The sequence below is a fragment of the Phyllopteryx taeniolatus genome, chromosome 1, assembly GCF_024500385.1.
Source record: "Phyllopteryx taeniolatus isolate TA_2022b chromosome 1, UOR_Ptae_1.2, whole genome shotgun sequence".
NCBI lineage: Eukaryota > Metazoa > Chordata > Actinopteri > Syngnathiformes > Syngnathidae > Phyllopteryx > Phyllopteryx taeniolatus.
Genome location: NC_084502.1, coordinates 28,129,963 through 28,153,268, shown reverse-complemented (window position 1 = coordinate 28,153,268; position 23,306 = coordinate 28,129,963). Strand labels below are relative to the sequence as shown.

At 40.6% G+C, this 23,306-nt stretch overlaps 2 protein-coding genes across 23 annotated transcripts in view; both read right to left on the bottom strand.

Annotated features, from left to right (window-relative positions):
• Positions 1-382: 382 nt before the first annotated feature.
• Positions 383-19,411, bottom strand: gtf3c3 (general transcription factor IIIC, polypeptide 3). Of its 4 annotated transcripts, none has more exons than XM_061785589.1 (19): positions 19,183-19,410; positions 17,753-17,825; positions 14,150-14,481; positions 13,242-13,365; positions 12,981-13,172; positions 11,892-12,057; positions 11,273-11,420; positions 11,033-11,192; positions 10,560-10,660; positions 10,296-10,467; positions 8,756-8,958; positions 8,570-8,671; positions 8,353-8,485; positions 3,987-4,212; positions 3,866-3,920; positions 1,291-1,426; positions 1,084-1,208; positions 843-995; positions 383-767 (listed from the first exon to the last, which is right to left on the bottom strand). In XM_061785589.1, the coding sequence occupies exons 1-19, from the start codon at positions 19,273-19,275 to the stop codon at positions 567-569; spliced, it is 2,895 nt and encodes a 964-aa protein (XP_061641573.1). In that variant the 5' UTR covers positions 19,276-19,410; the 3' UTR covers positions 383-566. The 4 variants fall into 4 exon arrangements, with proteins under 4 accessions (XP_061641573.1, XP_061641581.1, XP_061641600.1 ...); XM_061785597.1 differs by having other exon boundaries at positions 383-689; XM_061785616.1 differs by lacking the exons at positions 383-767; positions 843-995; positions 1,084-1,208 and having other exon boundaries at positions 1,343-1,461; positions 19,183-19,411.
• A 1,473-nt stretch (positions 19,412-20,884) lies between these two features.
• The window catches only part of dmd (dystrophin), a 216,594-nt gene continuing 214,172 nt past the window's right edge, over positions 20,885-23,306 (bottom strand). For all 19 annotated transcript variants that reach the window (XM_061785408.1, XM_061785324.1, XM_061785369.1 and 16 more), the window contains one exon: positions 20,885-22,612. Coding sequence is in view for 18 of the 19 variants with exons in the window: in XM_061785324.1 (XP_061641308.1) it covers positions 22,500-22,612 (113 nt within the window). In the remaining variant the exon portion in view is untranslated. The remainder of the gene's footprint in view (positions 22,613-23,306) is intronic.

Genomic DNA, 23,306 nt, shown 5'->3' with positions numbered 1-23,306 from the left:
TACACAACAAGTGAATGTTTCTGTATTTTGTGAATGGATTATATGAAGTTTTTATGGAGGAACAGAAAATGTTGCACAATTCTGAATGACTCATTGCCAATTTAGTGAGATCCATCACAAGAGCTATATGAAATATCTAATTAGGATAATCTTTGAGTTTTTAGTGTAATTTGTGTGTGAGTTTTTTAGTTTCTAAGTACAAAAACAGATGCAGTGCAGTGACCCAGGTAGCAAAGACGAAGCAAGCAGAAGGTTAGGAATGGGATAGCCGAGATGCAGGGATTTGGCAAGTAATCCCCTGCGCCTTAATCCTTGCAAAAACAGAAAGTAGGTCCATCCATCTTTTTGTCACGATACAACGGAATATAATAGGACATGGAGATAAGCAGTATTGAGCCTTTTATTAAATATATGAAACTTTTATATTTGAAATGTTTACGTGTAAAAAACAAACATGATATTTCTACATGATAATAATTCAAGTTACAGGTGATAATTCACCTGCTAATTTAACTGCTGATATGAATCCTAGACATCGTCCTTCTAGTTCCAGTCCTGGCCCATTGTCAGATGACGCAGTGTGTGTTGATGAGCTGGTGGGCCATCTCAACATTGCCACTGGCCTGGTAGATGAGGGAAAGATTGAAGGCCGCCTCCCTCCTCAGATCCACTTGGTCATCAGGGATACCCTGTTGGTGTGGGTGGAGGAGCGTTCTTGTTAGAATGCATTGTAGAGGAGGTCCATTCAAAGGAACTCTGTGCTCCCACTGCCCAGAACAAAGTTGCCAAGGGTAACTTTTGTACTTTGTAAATGCTGCTAAGCAGGAAATGGTCAAAAGTACCTCTAGTTTCTGTACAGGTAGTAGAAGAGTCTTCTGGTAGTAATGAATGGCTAAATGTGTAAGGCCAATCTGGTGCAATGCTCTACCCAAATTATACATGCTTTCCTGACACTCCCCACGCAGTTCCACGTACCACCGCAGGAAGGCGAAACCCTAGAAGAAAAAAAACCACAGAATTTTTCAGAAAACCACACAAGAAGACAAGTCGTCAAAAGCACAGATGCACCCAAACACAGCATACCTGAACAATCAATGTGTGCCTCTTAGCCACAAATTTTTGGGATGCCATGTGGAAAAAGGTGAGGCCCACAAACAGGTTAAGGAGTGCATCGTCAGGCTGAGACTGGAAGGCCTGAACGTACTGACCTGGAGACAAACAAGCCGATGTCATGTGCAGCTCAGTCCATTTGTATTTGGATGAGAGTTAATCACAGTTGGTGTGTGGTACCCAGGGCGTGTTTAAAGCTGCCTGAGACCATGGCATTGTGTCCGCAGAGGACACACAGGGCACGGTTGTCGGGATGTTTCAAGAGCAGACGCAGACAGAAGCGATGATGACGTTGGTGGTGGGAGGATGTCGTCAGCTAAAGGGAACACAGGCGTGAGTGTCCCGCTGTACCTGTGTATATATATCAGTAATTCCCAACCTTTATTGAGCCAAGGTACATATTTTACATTCGAAGTGTCACGGCACACCATCAAACAAAACTGTCACAAAAAGTACAGCAAATATACTTAAACTAGTGATCTTGTCTCAATTGACTCACAAATGTACTTACCCAGTGTGAAATGTGGGCCTGTTGAACACAAAGCTATTGTTCTGTTGTATGAATAACATCAGGTGGAGACAGGTTAATTGTACCTTCTGCCATTTAGTGGAAGAACATTTAATTGTGTTCAACTTGTTGCCGGTCACTATATGTTGCTGGCATAAAGGGATGAAGAAAGATACATTATTTGAAGTAAATAAATATTTTTTGGACTAATTAAAGGCTTTAAAAAATCACTGTCATATTTGTTGAAACAGTCATTATGACTTGACAGTAGTACATGATAAACATGATCTGTGGAAAAAAAATCAGGCCCATCTTTTAATTTGACAAACAGTGGACCGCTCCTATTTGCGGGGGATAGGAACCGAGCCCGACAGTGAATATACCAAAAATGTATAAAATTTTGAAAAAAATGAAAAGTGAAAGTGGGTGGAAAGGGTATAAAAAAAAAATATATATATATAATAATAATAATAAAAAGTGATTAAGCGGGGGTGTTCCCTTGAATAATGGGGATAGGTTAAAAAACATTCTTGAATTCACCTATTCGTAAACGCCCAACTCCAAATATGGGGGGGGGGGGGGGTCTCCACTGTACAATAAATCATTCGATGAAAAACAACCAGAAAACAGAGACAGAAGGTGTGAGTTAATAGGTGTCAATCATTTGTCGAGCACTCGCAGGGACACCTCCGCGGCCTGTTGCCTACTTACCCCAGAAAAGCACTTGATTCGTAATTGAGTGTTGCTGTAACACTAAATGTTATCTGTTCGAGGTTTTATTTTTTGCAGTGCCACAGGGATAGGGTATGCCTGCGATGTGTGCCAATAAAATTATGAAAAATTACTGACACCTCTTAAGTCACACCTTCTGTCTTTGATTGGTTGTTTTTTCCTCGGGCGCGGTAGTTTCTTGTACAACCCACAATTCCAATGAAGTTGGGACGTTGTGTTAAACAAATCAAAACAGAATACAATGATTTGCAAATCATGTTCAACCTATATTTAATTGAATACACTACAAAGACAAGATATTTAATGTTTAAACTGATAAACCTTATTGTTTTTAGGAAATAATTATTAACTTAGAATTTTATGGCTGCAACATGTTCCAAAAAAGCTGGGACAGGGTCATGTTTACCACTGTGTTACATCACCTTTTTTTTTTTAACAACATTCAATAAACGTTTGGGAACTGAGGACACTAATTGTTGAAGCTTTGTAGGTGGAATTCTTTCCCGTTCTTGCTTGATGTAGAGCTTCAGCTGTTCAACAGTCCGGGGTCTCCGTTGTAGTATGTTACGCTTCATCATGCGCCACACATTTTCAATGGGAGACAGGTCTGGACTGCAGGCAGGCCAGTCTAGTACCCGCACTCTTTACTACAAAGCCACGCTGCTGTAACACGTGCAGAATGTGGTTTGGCATTGTCTTGCTGAAATAAGCAGAGGCGTCCATGAAAAAGACGTTATTTGGATGGCAGCATATGTTTCTCCAAAACCTGTATGTACCTTTCAGCATTAATGGTGCCTTCACAGATGTGTACGTTACCCATGCCATTGGCACTAACACAGCCCCATACCATCACAGATGCTGGCTTTTGAACTTTGCGTCCATGCTTACATGCAGTGATTTCTCAAGATTCTCTGAACCTTTTGATGATATTATGGACCGTAGTTGATGAAATCCCTAAATTCCTTGCAATTGTATGTTGCGCAACATTGTCCTTAAACTGTTCGACTATTTTCTCACGCACTTGTTCACAAAGAGGTGAACCTCGCCCCATCTTGGCTTGTGAATGACTGAGCAATTCAGGGAAGCTCCTTTCATACCCAATCATGGCACACACCTGTTCCCAATTAGCCTGTTCACCTGTGTGATGTTCCAAAAAGGTGTTTGATGAACATTCCTCAACTTTCTCAGTCTTTTTTGCCATCTGTCCCAGCTTTTTTGGAACTGATAAACAATAAAGTTTATCAGTTTGAACATTAAATATCTTGTCTTTGTAGTGTATTCAATTAAATATATGTTGAACATGATTTGCAAATCATTGTATTCTGTTTTTATTTCTGTTTAACACAATGTCCCAACTTCATTGGAATTGGGGTTGTATTAAACCCCCCTTAAAGTGAAATTGGATAAATTTTCAAGATTTCTCACGACAGGCTAATGTGTGCCGTGACACAATGTTTGGGAATCACTGTATTGTATGTTTAAAGTACATTTATACAAAGGGTCGTGTCTGTTTACTTGGTTAAAAATATTCCAAAGCTGGGGCTGATCCACATTGTCCATCAGCATCAATCTGTTGGAAAGGAAGAACCAAAAATGAGAAAAGTGAAACAGAGATGATACGACTAACTTCTCATACCTGATGTAGTTGTAGGCCTTGTGGTGGTCGCGGTCCAGGATGCTGGCCGAGAGCCCGAGGAACTCCAGCTCCTTCCTCCTGGGCTTGATGTCATAGAAGGAGTAGAACTCCATTGCGGAATCGACCATTAGCTCTGCTTCTTCGTAGCGTTGCACGTCGCACAGTGTGAGCACGCAGCTCAGCAGCAGTTGCCACCAGTCCTCTTTAGACAGGACTTTGGTTTTACCTAATGCAGGCATAGAAAAAATGACAGGCATTGAGATATGGCAGACATGTTCTGAGGTTACAACCGAGAATCGCTTTGAATGGTCTTGGACCTAAATATATGTAAGACCTTTTAGTTCCCTATGAGAGTTCCAGACTCCCTCAGTGAAGCAGCATTCTGTTTCAATACTGCTCAACTGTGGAACAAACTTACTGAATACCTGAGAGCTTCTCAAACTGTCGGTACATTTAAATCTGGCCTGAAAGCTTTATTGTTCACTGCTGCCATTTCACAAAGCAAAAATATTACAGCGGTGCCTTGAGATCCGAGTGATCTGAATTACGAGTTTTTCACTAACAATATATTTAACCAAGTAAACAGACAATTGGAAATACAAGCTGTCGCTCTACGATTTTTTTTATTTTTAATTGCAAAAATAAATTTTGGATACAAGCGCTGTATGGTGGCAGTGTACTTAACTCATTTTACAACAAAAAGCAGGTTTGGAACTTGAACAATTCTTTAAAAAAAGAGCCTTCAAGATGTTTACAGCCACTCAAGTCCACTTAGCCTAACAAACAATGCCAAAGAAGAATTGCAACATAACGACTGCTTAACTTAAACATAAGCATATTGTACATTTGAACAGATCAAATAAAAAACATATTTGAAAACCATGAAAAATAATCTCAATACATAAGAAATACAAATTATATATTTAAAGTGCAAAATAAAAATTAAAGTTCAATTCAGTTATTTATTTATTTTACTGGCAGTATATAATGGGAAGATTTGCTTTCTCCACAAGTGTGGCAATACACTTGAACTTCTTGATTCAACTATGGTTTACTTTGATTGAAAATTGCTGTTCCTGCTGCGCACGTCTTGGCCCAAGAGGGGCAGTGTGACACGCAATGAGATACTTGCAGTAACAAAGAAAGTAGAAATCATGATCGAAAATCGTTATTATAACTGGTTTTTCACAGAGTTTGAAGAATATATGCAAGAGAGTAGAGTTAGAGAAATGAAGTCTGTGATATATTTCAACATTCAATATGTGTAATTACTTTGCTATATGAGTTTAGTTTTACAGTGAATGTCAACTGAAGTGTCAATACACGACTTTAAGCAAGCAACATTCACTCTTACGCTTTGCTACTATGTTCGCACCTTAGCAAGGTGCTAACGTCGTAGAACCTTGTGCTGTTGTGATCACATGGGCTCTGCATGCCGTCCGGACACTGCTGGAAAGAAGTGCTGCAGCGGAGCATGGAATTGACTGCTTGAATAAGAGTGGTAAAATCAGTTTGCTTTTCTGCCATAGACAGCTCGCTGGTCTTCATGTTTGCTTAACAGCAAATGCAGTTTTCACAGGTGAAACCCAAAGCCAAAAACAATCACTATCTAATGTTTAAGCAATCAATCTAAAAGGCAACACCTGAGCAATTAGAAACACCCATCAGTCACATGTTCAAATATTTTTGCTCACTTGAAATGTGACGTCAATGGGTCGCAGGCTTGATGCAGTTATTGCAAGTAACGGTTATGTCACCAAATATTAAATGTGATTCACTTTAAGTTAATTTAATAATGTCTATTCCAATACCTTTGCACACTTGAAAAGTGGGTGGTTTCAAACAAAAGGTGCTCTGTCCTGATCTGTTTAACACATCCAGATGGAAATACCATGAAATAAAAGCTGAAATTCTGAACTTTTCTTTCATATTCATCTTTTGATCAGAAAACCCAAATGTCTTCAAGTATACAACAAAAACAAAGGAATTGACCTTGCCGTTCCAGTACTTTCGGAGGAGACTGTATATACAGACCCTTTCCAAAAAAACTTGAATATCATGGACAAGTTTTATTTATTTCCATAAATCTATTCAAAAAGTTAAACTTTCACAGATTACAGAGTCAGGGCCCACAATTTAAACAATTTCAAGCATTTGTTTATTTTTACATATTTGGGCTTCCAGCTCATAAAACCCACAAAACCAGGAATTCAAAAAATTAGAATACTGTGAAGAAATCAGCCCAAATTTTGCAGGCCATAAATGTTACAAACTAATCATCTACTAAACTCAAAGGACCTGCACAGTTTTCCCCAGGTGTCATTAAATTGCTTCAGTTTGGTTCAATTGTCTCAGTTGGGTTCAATATGGGGAAGACTGCAGACTTGACAACTGGCCAGAAGACAATCATTGAATGGGTAAGCCACAAAAGTTCATAGAGAAGGAGGCTGGCTGTTCACAGAGTGCTGTGTCCAAGTATTATCAGTGGAAGGACAAAATGTGGCAGGAGAAGATGCACCAGCAAAAGAGATGACCGTGGGCTTCAGCTGATTATCAAACAGAGAAGATTCAAGAATCTAGCAGAGATCCCGAAAGAGTGGAACGAGGCAGGAGTCATAGCTTCAAAAACCACCACATTCAGACACATCCAGGAGATGGGCTACAACTGTCAGGTTCCTCGGGTCAAGACACTTCTGAGCCTGAGCCAATGTAGGAAGCATCTCAACTGAGCCAAGGAGAAGAAGGACTGTACTGTTGGCCAGTGGTCCAAGGTCCTTCATTCGGGAATCAAGATCCAAGGGCTTGGAGGAAGACTGGTGAAGAGCAGAACCCAAGCGGCTTGAGGTCCAATGTGAAATATCCACAGTCAGTCATGACTTGGGTGCAATTTCCAGTGCCGGTGTTGGTAAACTCTGCTTTCTTAAATCCAAGGTCACCGCAACAGTCCACCAGAATGTTTTAGATGACTTCATGATTCCTTCTGCTGAGGATCTGTATGGAGATGCAGATTTAATCTTCCAGCAGGACCTGGCCCCTGCCGATACCGCCAGAAGCACCAAAACCTGGTTTGATGCCCATGCCATCACAGTCCTTGACAGGCCAGCCAACTCGCCGGATCTAAACCCCATTGAGAATTGATGTGGTATTACCAAGAGTATACTGCCCCTCGGTGGCCAAGGCATGCACACTGGAATGTGCAGCACAGTGTCCATTGAATTGAAGCAAGAAGTGTCCAAAAAAAAAATCTTTACATTGCATTTAATTAAGTCGTTACATGTTTTTATAAAGTTTATGCCTGTTTGTATGTTTACATTTTATAAAATGTTTTCATGTTTTTATAAAGTACAGTATTTGTGCTATTTTTATTATAAACACTTTTGGGGGAGAGGTTGGAAGGGAATAATGGCATTAACATTCATTTTAATGAGGAAAGATGAGTTCAGGTACGAATGTTTTGAGTTATAAGCCTGGTCACAGAGTTAAGTAAACTGGTCTCAAGGCACCAATGTATTTTTTCACCATCTGCCTCTTATTTTGTGATTTTAACTTTATAAACCGTGTTTTGTCATTTTACTGCTTTGTTCATATGTACTGATTTTCTGTTATGATTTAATCTTGATTGTCATCTTTTCATTTAATATCAATTTGAACTATTATTTATTTGTCTCTGTAAAGCACCATGGATTTAGCACTGTGTGCAAATAGTGCTATACAAATAAACTTGCCTTGCCTCAAAGGAAATTCTCAAAGAAGAACATTGAACAAGCCAACGCGTGGACAAGAACTTCGATTTGTTTCATCAGATTAGGATAAGTCTTGGTTTGACATCACTAATGTACAAACAAATGCCAACCTATCCTGCTATAACTCTAATCACAGGAAGTTGCACACTCCAACAAAGAACACAAATTCACCAACCTATGCCTGCATCCTTGAAGGTGATAATTAGAACAACTCAACAAAGCATCCAGTGTAATTGGCATTGTTGTTGTTTTCACAGTAGCGTGAAAAGTCTATCTATAGACCAGAAATTTTGAGCATCTAATATCAGCCAGCTGTATACGTTGGCACCTCCAACACCTGAAAAAAATAGCACTGATACACTCAGTCATTCAATCCACACTGATTATTTGACCGAGGTAATCGAAAAGAAAAAAAACAGGTAAATGGCTTGCATTATGATTTTAGCCTTCTTCTTTATCGCCTATTTTGAATGCTTGCAGTTTCAATTCAAAAAAACTTTATGGGAGGTAAATTGCTTCCAAGGGAGACACAACGCCGGCCGTAATTTAGATTCCAACAAGCTAAATTGATGTAAAAATAGGCGTGGTGGAAATTCAGAGATTACGAAACAGTCTATACGTACAAGTGATGTCCAAATATGCCGCTTCCTGGTCCGCAATTTCCGACAGCATGTTCTCAACCTTCACCAAGCGCAGATGTTTCTCTCCTGACATGATGACAGAACGCACACACACCTTGGCGCGCTGCATGGCCACCTTGGATGTACGTAGAAACACACACCTATTTGTATGAGCTAAATTGTACAGGGGAGAAAAACTTTGAGAAAATAAAGGTGCAACCTTGAGAAGCATTGACATCATAGTGATCACAGCATCCAAGTAGTGCTGGATGAGGCCCTGCGTTTTCAACAGCGTGGACCGATGCAGGAGCAACTTTAGCTCCTGCAGACATTGACATGCACATGATGTGAGTGTCTGCGTTTTAATTAAAGAGGTCAACAACAAAAAAAAAAAAACATGACATGCCTTTTGAGCGGCAGTTGAGTCTTGGGCAAGCGTGTCGTTGTCGTACATGGACTCCAAAGCTTTGAGGGCACACTCCGGCCGACCGAGGTGTTGCTGCAAGGTGGCAAGGGACAACCGCGCCTCCAAGTGCTGCGGCGCCAACTCCACCACCTTTGTGAAGCTTTCAGCCGCTGCTTTCATTTCACCCAATGCCTTCAGACACTCTGCAATTGAGTTACACTTGGCTTGTCACTTATAATTCAGTGGACACATTCACTTGCCATAATAACATGTAGAAATTTGGTTAAAAATGCTGCCACTTGCCTCTTAACTAGAACACGCAAGATAAGACATAACTCCTATTCTGACTCCCTCCACTGGCTGCCTACGCACTTTAGAATTCATTTTAAAATTCAGCTTTTTTTGTTTTCAAATCTTGAAATAGTTTCACTTCGCCTCACCTCTCTGAGCTGCTCCATCCCTCCATACCTGCCCGGTGCCTCAGGTCAGCTGATCAGCTGCTCCTGGAGGTAACAAATTCTAAGTGGAAGCTCAGAGGGGAGAGGGCTTTTTCTGTCGGTGATCCCAAACTATTGAATGATCTCCTGGTCCACATTATACCCTTCGCTATCCATTTTTAAAACCCTCCTTGAAACCGAAAGAGAACGAAATAACAAACTAAAATAAAAAATAAAAAATTCAATCGAAATTTGTAAAAAAAAAACTAACTAAAACAACATTTTACGTTTGCAAAACTAACTAAAGCAAATTATAATTATAGCGAAAACATCAGTTTTCGTCTTTGTCAATTTATTTCATACATGAGCTTTTAATGTTGATAAGGAAGGTTCAACAGTCCTTCGGGAATACTGTGTGTACTTACTGTGTGTCGCCCAGAAGTGACGCCATCGGGTAGCGCCGTCGTATTGACGGCTTGCAAGTTTTGCTGCGAAGCTAACTTTTACATCCAAGCTGTTTTTGTTACTAATGGAAACGGCTAAGACAGCTACCGACTAGCTGGTTGTCTTTTTCTAGGTTAAAAATACAAACATTTTCAAAAAGGCCATGCTCCAGCATGTGTCGCATTTTACTGTACGTTGTGATGAATCTAATCTAACCTTAGAAGCAGTATTCTGCACTGCACTTATTGCACTTCAAATTCTGTGGACTGTTATACAGTACCTGTATTTTATTTGTGGATGGTTGTTCATCCTTCAGAAGGTTAATTATGTTTTTGTAAATGTTCATTTTTTATTACAGAATCACACTTGACAAATATCCCGAATGAAACAGACCTAAAACTAATACTGAAACTAATAAAAACCAGATGAAATGAAGCATTTTTGAAAAAATAAAAACTAATCTAGACTAACAAACCTGCTGTAAAAAGGAATTAAAACTAACTGAATTTGAAAAAGTCAAAACAAAATTAACTATAATGGAAAATCCTAAACTAATATAACCCTGGTTCAAACACAGCATAAGACATAAAGCATTTTTTTAGAGTATTTGTTTTTAAGCTCATTAGATCTCTGCCAAACGATGATAATTGTGAACCTACCTGCGTGCCTAAGCCAGACGACAGCCAGGTTGTATTTCTCAGATATGACAAGTGCAGACAGCAAAGGTAGAGCAGACAGGTACTCTCCCATCTCCAGGTAGGCCTCACCCACGTCCAGGTATAAATCACCGATCTCCTCTGCACTTTGCTCCATCAGAGAGGACACTTGGGCCTGCCATATGGCATGATATATAACCACACAAAAAAGGCTCAAAATGCACCACTGCCTGAAATATGTAATACATATGTAATAATCTCTGCTACCTCCAGGGGTGCACAGATGCGCATATGGATAAGGCAGACGATCAGCTTTGCCTTGAGGTCCACCGGGATGTTGTCTGGAACCTGAACATCCTTGATTTCAGCTGAAGAACCACACATCATCAGTGCTCTGTGCTTCACTGATCTTTGAGAATATTTTGGGCATTAGGAAAACTAACTTTCCTTACAAGTAACTTTCTTCTGAATTTCTGTGCTTGGACACTTGCCATCGACTTCATCTTAATTGAGTTGCTTAAAGCTTCAGTTGCTTCCAGTGTATTTTTCAAGGCTCTCTCTATGGGCTTTGCGACCAGGGAAACGTGAAATGGCTTTTCAATACCCTCAAAATCCTATTCTTGAACTGTATCTTATTGGGAAGATTGGCTCAGGTAATAGAACTTTTGATCAATGACATGATATCACTGCTTTCCTATCCGTGAGCTTCTAGCAGAAACTTTCAATTTTACGTTGCTTACATTTGCCCGCTGATGTAATTTCTGCTGTAGTTGTTGACTTGTCCTCCTCGTTCTTCTCTTCATTCTCGTTTGTCTCCTCTGACAAATTCTGATCGTTAACGGTGGAGTCTGAGTGACTTTCATCCTGGACCAGAACCACACCCACAAAATTGACCAAGACCTGAAGGAGGACACAAGAATATGCGTACATTCACGACCAAGCCGAGGCATCTGCTGCTGTTGTAATGTGTACCCGTATACCTGCAAAGCCTTTTCATATTGGTGGTTGGTGATGTAGAGCTCAGCGGCCATGTTGATGATGTCATCGCTGACCAGGTTAGGGTGTCGTGCCAGAGCCTCCTCAATTACACCGAGTGCTGAGGGCAGGTCACCACTTTCATAATAACTCCTAAGCAGTGAAGATGTGTATAAGCAGCACAGACGTACGAGCAACACACACACACACACGCAAAGACGACTCCAAACATCTTCTACACGACACTTCTACACTAACTTTTTCTTCACATGGGCACAAACAGAAAAATTCCCAAATAAACCAAATAAAGAATAGTTTAAGTTGGTATTATAGCTTATACTGCTATCACATACCGTTACGCGCCAACATCAACATCATCTCCCCCAAATAATTTTGAATTTCTAATTCAATCCTAAAAAACAACATTAAAAAAAATACACACACACACATATATATATACACATTTATATACACACACATATATATATATATATATACATACACACACACACACACACACACACACACACGGGGGCCTGTGGTCTGGTCACTCTTGTTCTACACTGTTTTCCAGTTTGTCTGGCTGCTGTTGTCAATGTGAGCACGTCAGGGCGAGTTCTATACTTAGCCATGTCCTTGGAGAGCTGCATGAAGTGCTCGGCCTCATCCATTGGCAACAGAGACAGGATTCGGCGGTAGCCATCCATGCACTGCTTGTGCTCCCCGAGACGCATGAGGAGGCTGCAGCGGTCCCACAGGTAGCGGACGTTGGTGGGAGCATACTTGACGGCTGCAGTATTGGAGTGGTTAAGTTAGAGCCATTTTCACCAAAATAATGCAATTTAATTCCTTTTAATTCCACCATTGTCTCCCATCCTTTGAGAAAAGGCATATTATTTTACATTAGAAAAATCTCATGGCACACCCAAAATAAATGTCACAAAAAGTATACTGTATATTGAAGCTATGATCAGTGTTGGCACTGGGTTATGAAACCGATCCGGTTTCAAGACAGCTCGGTATGACAACCAAAGTGGGATTAGCGACTCGTGCATCGAGTCTGCATATCGACAGGAAGCGGAGCGGCTGGAGCTGTGGTGCGGCCGACACAACCTGGAGCTGAACACGCTCAAGACTGTAGAGATGATCGTGGACTTCAGGAGGCATCCTTCGCCACACCTGCCCCTCACACTGTCCAACTGCCCTGTGTCAACCGTCGAGACCTTCAAGTTCCTGGGAATTACAGTCTTTCAGGACCTGAAGTGGGCGATCAACATCAACGCCATCCTCAAAAAGGCCCAGCAGAGGATGCACAACCCCAATTCCAATGAAGTTGGGACGTTGTGTTAAACGTAAATAAAAACAGAATACAATGATTTGCAAATCATGTTCAACCTATATTTAATTGAATACACTACAAAGACAAGACATTTAATGCCACAGGAAATATCTTGTGGCACACCTGATGATCTCTCACAGCACATTGGATGGGAATCACTTTCATTGTGTCATACTGCGATGATGTCAGTTCATTGATGTCGTGACAGTTTTCCTCATTCAACAAGCAAAGCCTCATCGGGGTTTACCGATACAAATTGCGTAGTGGGCTAAAGTGAACTGCTTGGTGCAAACATTGCTAAACAGTGACTCTTAGCATTGCAAAAAACACAAAGAGAAAGAGAGACTAGAGAGAGGGAAAAATTCCAGGCAGACCTTTGTTGTAGCAGACGAGAGCTTGCCGGACATTGTCCTGCTCCAGGGAGATCTCAGCTAGCCTTATCCACTCCTCGCAGTCGGAGGGGTTTAGGTGGGCAGCGATCAGACTGAATTGCAGAGCTTTGTCCATGTTGCCTTCGTCCTCGTAGATCATCGCCAGTGTGGAGAACGGATCGTAGGCCAGTGGAGCTACAAGGGCCAGGAGAGCCGATGATGCGATCATGACAGACAACGCAACGGCGCCAAAACATTTCATACCTTGTCGTATGATCTCCATACACATTGCGATGGCATCGTCTTTCTCTCCTCTGGCGTAGCGAATGTTCGCCTCACCCATCAAGCCTCTGAGGGCCCGGGGAAGTTTACTACGGTTGCGCCGTTCCTGGACGCATACAAGGAGGAGGAGTCAGAGTCAGGGTCATCATAACAATGTTACATTTAAAATACAGTATATATATATATATATAATTTTGCAATGAACAAATAAAATCACAAATGCACGGGAGGCACGTCTTATGGAATTGGATCTCATCATATCGTGTATTTGTGACCCAGAAATATGTCTGTCCCATTCTCTGCCTGCATTGCGCCACAACGGCAGTTAAAGTGACAAATGGAAACTGTTTTTGGACACATCGTTTTATCCTACATCCGTTGCATAGGTGTCTGTTATATCGCGGTTCCACTGTACTAAAATGAAATATCAAAACTACCCAAAATACAGCCACAAATTTAATATTGGCAAAGTTTTCTTCTTTTTAGGAAAGTTGCTGAACCAATGTAATAACGTTTCTCACGCATACCTGTGAAAGTAACCACTTCTGGGTCCTGACCCGCCAGTTGAAAATCACAGTCTTAGAGTACTGTGTTTTCATTTCCGATACATGTATCGTTACAGACTTAGACCCAACTTGTTAAAGAATTAACAAGCTTCTCAAGTCTCGCCTATGCATTTTTGCTAAAACCTTTCAGGCAATAGGATCTTCATAGTCAACTAAATCTGGTTGTTTAAGTCCGGATAATGCTAAACTATATTTCCTGAACTATATTTCTGTTCACTATTAAAAGTCGGTATTCAATTTGGTATATTCCACGATGATTCTCACAAATTCCCAATTGAAAGTTTTCAACTTTGAAAATTCCCAGAATTTTGCAACCCTACTTACCTTCATCATTTTCTTGTTTTCACGGTTTAGCTCCATCTCCAGTGCGAGCACGTCTCCGACTGTCATGTCCTCAGTTTCCTTGTCTTCACTGTCATACCTCCTCCTCCTCTTCTTCGGCTTCTTATCCTTCACTTCCAACTTCAACTCTTCCTCCTTCTCATCGTCCTCGTCCTCTTCCTCTTCCTCTACGTCCTCTTCTACAGCGAAATCCTCGTCATTCTTGTCGTCAACATAGCCCAAACTGTCATTATCCTCATCTGACAATATCTGGTCGGTAGATTCGCCCAGCATCGAGGCGAAGGCTTGCTGAACCCCAGGGCTGACTCCTTCCTCTTGGAGGAGAGAGGGGGAAAAACGTCAACAGTAATTACCTTTATGTGCTGAAAAAATTCAAACTCTGTTGGTTAAGACGACACTTAAAGATAGAACAAACATTTACAATGTGCTTTGAGTTGTCAACTTTCAACTACAACAGTCCTTTTGTAACTAGTGGGGGGCCAATCTAATTTCATGTATGTAATGTGTACGCCCATTCTTGCCTGACCAAAAATAAAGTTTGATTAAACAGATGCACGACTGTGGTTGGCTTTCACACTTATCATACTATTTATACTATTTTGAGGCTGATTTTCATTAGGGTAACAAGAGGCACGTTTGAAGATGTTTGTTTACTGGTGTTAGTTTTATTTTGGACTAACAGCATCTATCCATCCAGTTAAAAACTGACCTTTTACAGATGCTACTCCACTTTTTTAACCAGGTATGTTTTTCGTCTATCCATATACTGCCTTATATTGATTGATTGATTAATTGTAGCATTCATTTATTTCCCTTTGTGTCCAAACAGAATTCCCAACACAGGTTTCATCTCTTAAGAAATAATGTATGTTAATGCTGGGCTTTGGCTTTTAAATCAAATGGTCTGACACGGAGACAAATACAATGAGACAAGAAAGCCAGAGTAAACTAACAATACTTCCAATGACGGTAGCACAATTAATTGCATTTTAATTGTGATCAAGATTTTGGCTGCCGAGTGCCGCGATTATCCTGGTCGTCTGTGATTTTAAATTTAAAATGCTGGCTCTGGTGTATATAAGCACTTTCTCAACCGGTAGTCATCCAACCACCTGGGGGCGAACACATGGCTATGGCTTCATTAAGCTGCCTAAATAAGTAAGTGCACCCTGCAGAGGGAGCCTTAGTCACTCGGCGGACTGATGAGAGCGGGTCACGTCAACAAAAAAGTACAGCAAAGATTGGAGATGAGGAGCATCATGGTGAAGAGCGAGTGCCTCGAAAGAATCAACATCCATTGTCTGACATGTTTTCGATTCCATCATTCCTGTCCCCAAGAAACCTACAATCTCGGGTCTAAATGACTACAAGTCTGTTGCCTTGACATCTGTGGTCATGAAGTCCTTTGAATGTTTCGTGCTGGGCCCCCTCAAGAGTGTCACAGGCCCCCTGCTGGACCCCCTGCAGTTTGCCTACCGAGCAAACAGGTCTGCGGATGATGCCGTCAACATGGGACTGCACTTTATCCTAGAACATCTCGACACCGCGGGGACCTACGCGAGGATCCTGTTCGTGGACTTCAGCTCTGCCTTCAACACCATCATCCCTGAACTCCTTTCCTTCTGTAGAGATGATTGTGGACTTCAGGAGGCATCCTTCGCCACAGCTGCCCCTCACGCTGTCCAGCTGTCAACCGTCGAGACCTTCAAATTCCTGAGAATTACAGTCTCTCAGGACCTGAAGTGGGCGATCAACATCAACTCCGTCCACAAAAAGGCCCAGCAGAGGATGTACTTCCTGCGGCCTCTGAGGAAGCACGGCCTGCCACAGGAGCTGTTGAGGCAGTTCTACACAGCGGTCATCGAATCAGTCCTGTGTTCTTCCATCACAGTCTGGTTTGGTGCTGCTACAAAAAAGGTCAAACTCCGACTGCAACGGACAATCAAAACCGCTGAAAAGATTGTCGGTACCCCCCTACCAATCCTTGAGGACTTGCATGCTGCCAGAACTAAGACAAGAGCATGCAAAATCCTCTTGGACCCTCCACATCCTGGTCACCAGCTCAGGCTCGCCACGCTGCACTATTTGCATATCTGTTGTTGACCAATACTGGCCACTCATGCCAGAGTAGCATCTGCCCCACTTGCACACTGACTGAGGAGTATCTGCAACATTTGCACAATCAACATTGTCCCAGATTATCGCACTACTAGTCACTTTAAACTGCATACACTCCTTGAAGTCTCGGCGCCCTTTGGACAATGGTCATTGCACCGGACTATTGCTATATTAGTCATTCAAAGTGCGAGAGGACTCTGCATCTTTTTGCACAATTGTCCCCAAAAATTAATAAATAAATAAATAAATAAAATTGTACCGCCATTACCAGATAACGAGCAACCCTTTATTGCTCAGTGACTTTTTTTCCTCAATGTCTTTGTCAATTGACTGTCTCTTGTGGTACTAGAGCAGCTCCAACTACCAGAGACAAATTCCTTGTGTGTTTTTGGGACATACTTGGCAAAATAAAGATGATTCTGATTTATGTTAAACAACAAATCATCTGAGTTATGTTAAACAACAAATCATATGTAAAGAGTGCAGCAGAATTGTCTGTCCGGCAAGGTAACACAACTACTCTGTTCAACCATCCGAGAAAATGGCTGTGGAACCATATTTATGTTTATTCGCCTCATCATAGTATTACACATGCACAACAACTTGATGTATAAACAGTTTTGAAATCACATTTCAAGGATGATGGTTTGCTCAACTCTTGTCCAAATTACTGTATAAAGGGGTTTGGTAACAAAAAAATAAATGCTTGCAATATCTAATGCGCTGTTATTTATTACATATGACAGGTTGAAATTCTGATACAGATTGTAGCAAGACTCACGGAAGTTGAGACACGATTTGCTTTCGCGGGCCACATAAAATTATGTGGCGGGCCAGATCTGGTCACCGGGCTTTAAGTCTGACAACTGGTGTAGGCTATGCATTTTATGTCCCTTGTATGTGATCCTACAATATTTTTATTCTGTTTTGAAGGACAGCTGGTGAGGAAAAAAAGATGGATTCATTGGAATATGTAATTGTTGTAAATTCCATATTGCCGTGTTTTGTGCATGCATTCTTCGGACGGTGCTGAACTTAATGTATTTTACATTAGGCACCTTGTTGGGCAGCTTGGGGGCCTCGAAAAGACATGAGTTCGTTCGCGGCAATTATAGTTTTCGTTAGCAGTAATTATTTTATGATTTATTTATTTTTCTTACTGCCATTGCTAGGTAAAACACATCATTTCTGCTATGTCATTTTTGGTGCGCCACATTAAAAAAAAAAAAAAGTTACACACTCCAGCTTTAAATGCAATTCTATTGCAAAATGGAACGGAAATGCACTTCATAAAGGTCCTGTATTGGATTAAAAATAAAAAATAAAAACTTTCAGCCACTGCAATATTATGCACTTTTAATTCTGTGATTCTTTGTGTATGACTGGAGCGAGTCCACGTACCACACTATGAGAATCACTGTTACTTAAAAGGACACACATAAAGAAAGCTGTGGCTCTACAATTTACCAATTTTTGCCAGGTTAGTTGGAGAGGTGGAAGGCCGTGCCACCTCCTCATTTTCAACTGACACTCCAGCCTCCTGAAAGAGATAAACAAGAATTAATGAATTGCTACTATAGTGTAACACTTGAACACAAGAATGCACAACATGAGTCCAAAGGCCGTGTTTCTTTAATAAATTCAGTATTTAGTAGTCAAGGAATTCCTCGATGGTAGCATGGTGAAGAACTGATTAGCACAACCGCCTCAGAGTTATGAGGATCCGGGTTCAAATCCGGCCTCGCCTGTGTGGTGTTTGCATGTTCTCCCCGTGCCTGCGTGGGTTTTCTCCGGGTACTCCGGTTTCCTCCCACATCCCAAAAACATGCATGGTAGGTTAATTGAAGACTCTAAATTGCCCGTAGGTGTGAATGTGAGTGTGAATGCTTGTTTGTTTAGATGTGCCCTGCGATTGGCTGGCAACCAGTTCAGGGTGTACCCGGCCTCCTGCCCGCAGTTCGTTGGGCATAGCAGCATACCCGCGACCCTATTGAGGATAAGCGGTGTAGAAAATGGATGGATGGAATTCCTCAATTTGCATTTCATTTTTTAAATATTACATCCTTATTTTTTTTCTCTTATTTTTTTAGGATAACCCTTTTTCGATTCATTACCCCACTAATGCGCTACATGGGTGCAAAATGACCAATATCCATTTTCGATGTTTTGCATTTATGGCGGAGTGCTTCTGTGATACATCTTTGCAGTAAATGTACGGTATTGTATCATGCTATTAAAGTATGCACTGCAGTAAATATATTTTCACATCATTTGAATTTTTCCTTATATACATTATCTAACAACCACAGCTTTAATATTTCTACATTGTTTACAAACTGATGAGAAACGTCATGTGTGTTTCACACATTTCACAGCGCATTTTTTGCATATCTAACACACACATTGTTTTTCAATGGTCTAATGTTACCTTAGAAAATAATTCATGATAAATGTGTGTGTTTGATCAGGTTAACCAGGTTCATGTTTCTGCGGGAGTCAGTGCAAATATGGAGGAACCACAGACAGTTCTCAGGACGGTTTCAAGCTTCCTATTGAACAGTTACTACTGTCTCATTAAAAATAATAATAATAATAAATAATAATGCACAAATTTAGGCCTCTAATTTCTAAATGTAAACAATTTTCCTTGATTACACACAAAATGAATTTAAAATCAATTTTAGTAGATACGGGTCAAATTTATTTAGACAAACTTTGTTGCACCTATACAAAATAATGCCATTTTAAAATATATTCTTTGTTGTACGTTTTGTGTAACTTTAGGAAAAGTAATGGCATTTTATTGCCGTCAAATGTCAAAACGGGTCAAATTTCACCCAAACAGTGGTAAGGTTTATTAATTTGGCTTGCACGCAGCCAAATTGGAGCAAACGTACCTTGGCTTTCCTCTCGTCTCTCCTCCTGTCAAACTCCTCAAATGTAATCCTCCCCTCCAGGTAATCGATAAGCTCGGCGCTGAATCCTGACATTTTGGCTGCTATTTGACAGTCAACCCAAACAACGGAGTACGACTAATTCATTACATTCTAATCCGACCAGTGCACACTATATACATCTGCGTCGACAGTCTAGAAGAGCGCATTGAATTTTTCTGTTTGCTTCCGGGAGCATTTAGTCACATGACTGTGAACTTTCCGAGTTGACGCCGTCAAACGCTACACAATTACAACAGTGACATCTGGCGGTAGTAAATGGTAATGTACGCAAAGCGAAAACTGAGTCAATCGTATGGGGGTCCTCAGTTTACGACGGAGTTATGCTCCAAAAGTGACGGCGTGTTGGATTATGTTCGTAAATCGAAATGCGTCGTGTCCACCGTTTCCAAACCATGATTCACCCAAGGCACATGCGGTATTTTCAATTTGAAAAATGTCAGTGCACACTAACAAAACTAAATTGTCCAAAAGTGGATACAGAGATTACTGTCACCATATGTCAGAGACAAAGACAAATTATATGTGGTAAATAAACCAAGTCAAATTGGATAATTTATCACGACAGACAGCTGTGGCTGTGAATCACCCCACTAACACAATAATAAAGTCATTAATAGTAATTATTCAATACAATTTTATTTATATTACAGTATGTCAAAGACGTTAGTACATGCATCGCATTTTTAAAATAATCATATCTTTTCATGGGACAGCATTGAAGAAATGACAATTTTAATTGCGACAATGTCATCAATGTACAATTTGTATAACTGCAAATTTATTGTACCTTCAAAACAATCTAAACCAGTGCTTATAAAACTTTTGACACCAAATACCAGCCCCCCACAAAAAAAATCTCAACTCTCCCAAATACCACCATCATGACCAACATTAAAATACAGTAATGAAGGAGGCCTTCGTTTCCATGTCTTCATCTCCCTGGTGAGGTGTTCCGGGCACGTCCCACCGGGAGGAGACCCCAGGGACGACCCAGGACACGCTGGAGAGACTACGTCCCTCGGCTGGCCTGGGAACGCCTCGGGATCCCCCCGGAAGAGCTGGATGAAGTGGCTGGGGAGAGGGAAGTCTGGGCGTCTCTGCTAAAGCTACTGCCCCCGCGACCCGACCTCGGATAAGCGCTAGAAAATGGATGGATGGACTGTAAATTAACACTCTTATAAAAACGGACTACATCGTAGCAGTGTTAATTCTTCAATGTTGTCACATGATATAAAATCTTTACAAAAATATGTGAGGGATGTATTCACTTGAGTGACATACTGTATATCACAAAGATAGAACTCCAGAGCTGAAAAACAAGGAGATGCAGCAACTACAATTGTCTTAACAGTTCAATTGAGTGAATTAATTTGTATGAAAAGCATTTCTTGGCACTAAACATGTAACAAACAAATGAAAAACATTTCAGCACAGTGGTAACTGACGACGACTTCTTCTTCTTACACCGCTGAGCAAACCAGTTCATTGCGAGCCATTTGTAACCTCATAATCCAAGTACACCTACCTTACATTTTCAACAGCAATATTGAAATGACACAAAAATAAAACGGCATTTTATGACTTCCTGAAGTATATTTTAAGATGAGTGAAAGAGAAAAGTAGAACCCAGTACAAGAAAAAGTCAAATCAACGTAACTGCCTGCTTTATTGATATACAGTAAAGCATTTTTAGAATACAGTAGTAGTAAGGCATATATTTGGTGGCGTCTGATATGCTGTGAAGTACTGTGTTGCAAGAACGACACACACAAATGTTAGAAATGAGAAACTAATTCAGTGTCTTGATCAAAACAAAAATGATGCTGGGTCATGCAGCAGAGTGTATGTGTATCACTCTGTCATCGGTTACTGATGGATTTCATTTAGCCACCCATGCATGCTTAGTAATAACCCCACAACATCAAAACAAAACACACTTTGAAAACAAAGACAAACACTATTCAAATGAATGCACAGATAATCACTAGGTATGTCCCAGGTATAACAGTAGTAGTTGCTGTTGAGCCGTAAATTGTCTCGACAGAAAAGACAAATGCAGTGAATGCATTCAAAACATTCTCATTTCAAGCTCCATTGAAGGAGTTGGCTACAGTAGAGCAATAACCTCCATACTTGATGTGATATGTGAGGCCAAGTAGAGCTTGCTTTTGAAACTTAAATAACTTGTAATAAATTGGAGTCATTTTAAAGTTAGCAGCCTAAATGGGGGGTTGGGGGGGGGGGGAATAAAACAATCTTACAGTACTTAGACAGAAACAGATTGAAATGCAAAACGAAAAAGCCAGTGTGCAGTTGGTAACCAACAACCTATGATTAAATTCAAACATCACCGTGCCAGTGTAAGAACCTGTATGTTTTCTTTTACAACCCCCAGCAAACACAATGACACAAATGAACTCCACAATGACACAAATGAACTCATCATGACAAATGGAAAGGACTTCAAAATGCCTAAACACTTTCAGCAAGGCTATATTGCAATTAATCTTTGGGCGGCCATGATAAATCCCAGCTCTTTACTCAAAACAAAAGCCAAAACAAAAATGGATGGAGTTTTGAAAACTGAATTCCAATCTAATGTATTCCCCATGACATAGACTTTTCCCTTTTTCCAAAAACTGTGTTGGGATAACTGAATCAGTTATTGGATATGGATATTAAACATGGAGAAGCCTAAAGAAGATGGATGGAGACAAAAAAAAAAAGTGAGTACTGTACTGCATTGGGGCCACCAATACACACATACACACAACGCACTGTAAAGTTCCAGGATGCCTGCATTACCTTAACAGTATTGTACGTTGTTATATAAAGAGATTTTCCTCATAGTAAACATCCTTATTATGACAATCATTCTCTTTTTTTAATAGAAATGTGTGAAATGCTATATTTTCCGGTTACAAAGCGATGCAAACAAACTGTATTACCACACGAAACACACTTATTTGTATCTTTCTTTGTTGCCCCCCTCCCCAAAATCATTTTTTAATACAATTGCATAGAAGTTAAAAAAAAACAAAAACAAAACCAGCCTTTTATCCTGCAATAAAACAACTTCAGGACGTTTAAGAAACTACTGAAATCTACTTTTTTAAAATTTTAACTCATCATTGCTGGAACCACAATCCTTCACAAAAATAGATGTTTTATATTCTGTTTGTAAAGTCTATGTCCAATTCAGCTCTATTGACTAAGAAATGGGAAGAGGTGGGCGCATGGGGCTTGGGGGCGCAGTGTCAGAAGGGCGGGGCCTCGATGCCGCATGGCTCATCTGTCATGACGTTGACCAGGGACTCCATAGCACGGCCCAGATCGTCAGCCATGTGGAACAAACTTCCGATGCTTGGACCTGCAAAGTGAGAGTGTTGGAAAACACACTCGTTGAAACAAAGTGAGCAATAATGATGATAATAATTCAAAAAAATAATGTTAGTGACTGTAACATTATGCACACTTTAAACATTTGTACAAATAAGTAATTTCTCTTGTTTGAAATGGACTGATAAGCTTATAGCGGCTGAAATAAGTATTTAACACGTCACTAAATTTTTATCCAAAGGTGCTATTGACCTGAACATTTCACCAGATGCCGGAAAAATGGGTTAAAAATCCTTCTGAATTTCTCAGATAGACTTGATATGTAAGGACTGACAATGTTGCTGCGTCTGTCACTCTTTTACTCCTCATCCACCTTGTTCTTGTCCCTTCTGGAATTAAATGCACTTTAAAAAACAAACAAAAAACAAATAACAAATGACTAGCTGGGGTGACCACTGGGTAAGGGCCTCCCTCAGATGCCTATGCTCGTTTTCTTTGGCCTTTGGGGTAGTGGGACCATAACCAGTTGTGTTGCAGGGCTCTGATAACATCCAGATTGTGTTCCAGCGCGTGGTGCGAGCCAAAAAGTAGGTATTTTCTGTAAACCCCAACATGGAGGTCCCCGTGGTCTCAAATCCCATTTGCTGAAACCTTTCTTTTGTTGCTTTGGAAGTGTGTAACTGGTGGTAACCTCTGCATTATTCCAGTGGCTGCAATTGAGTCAT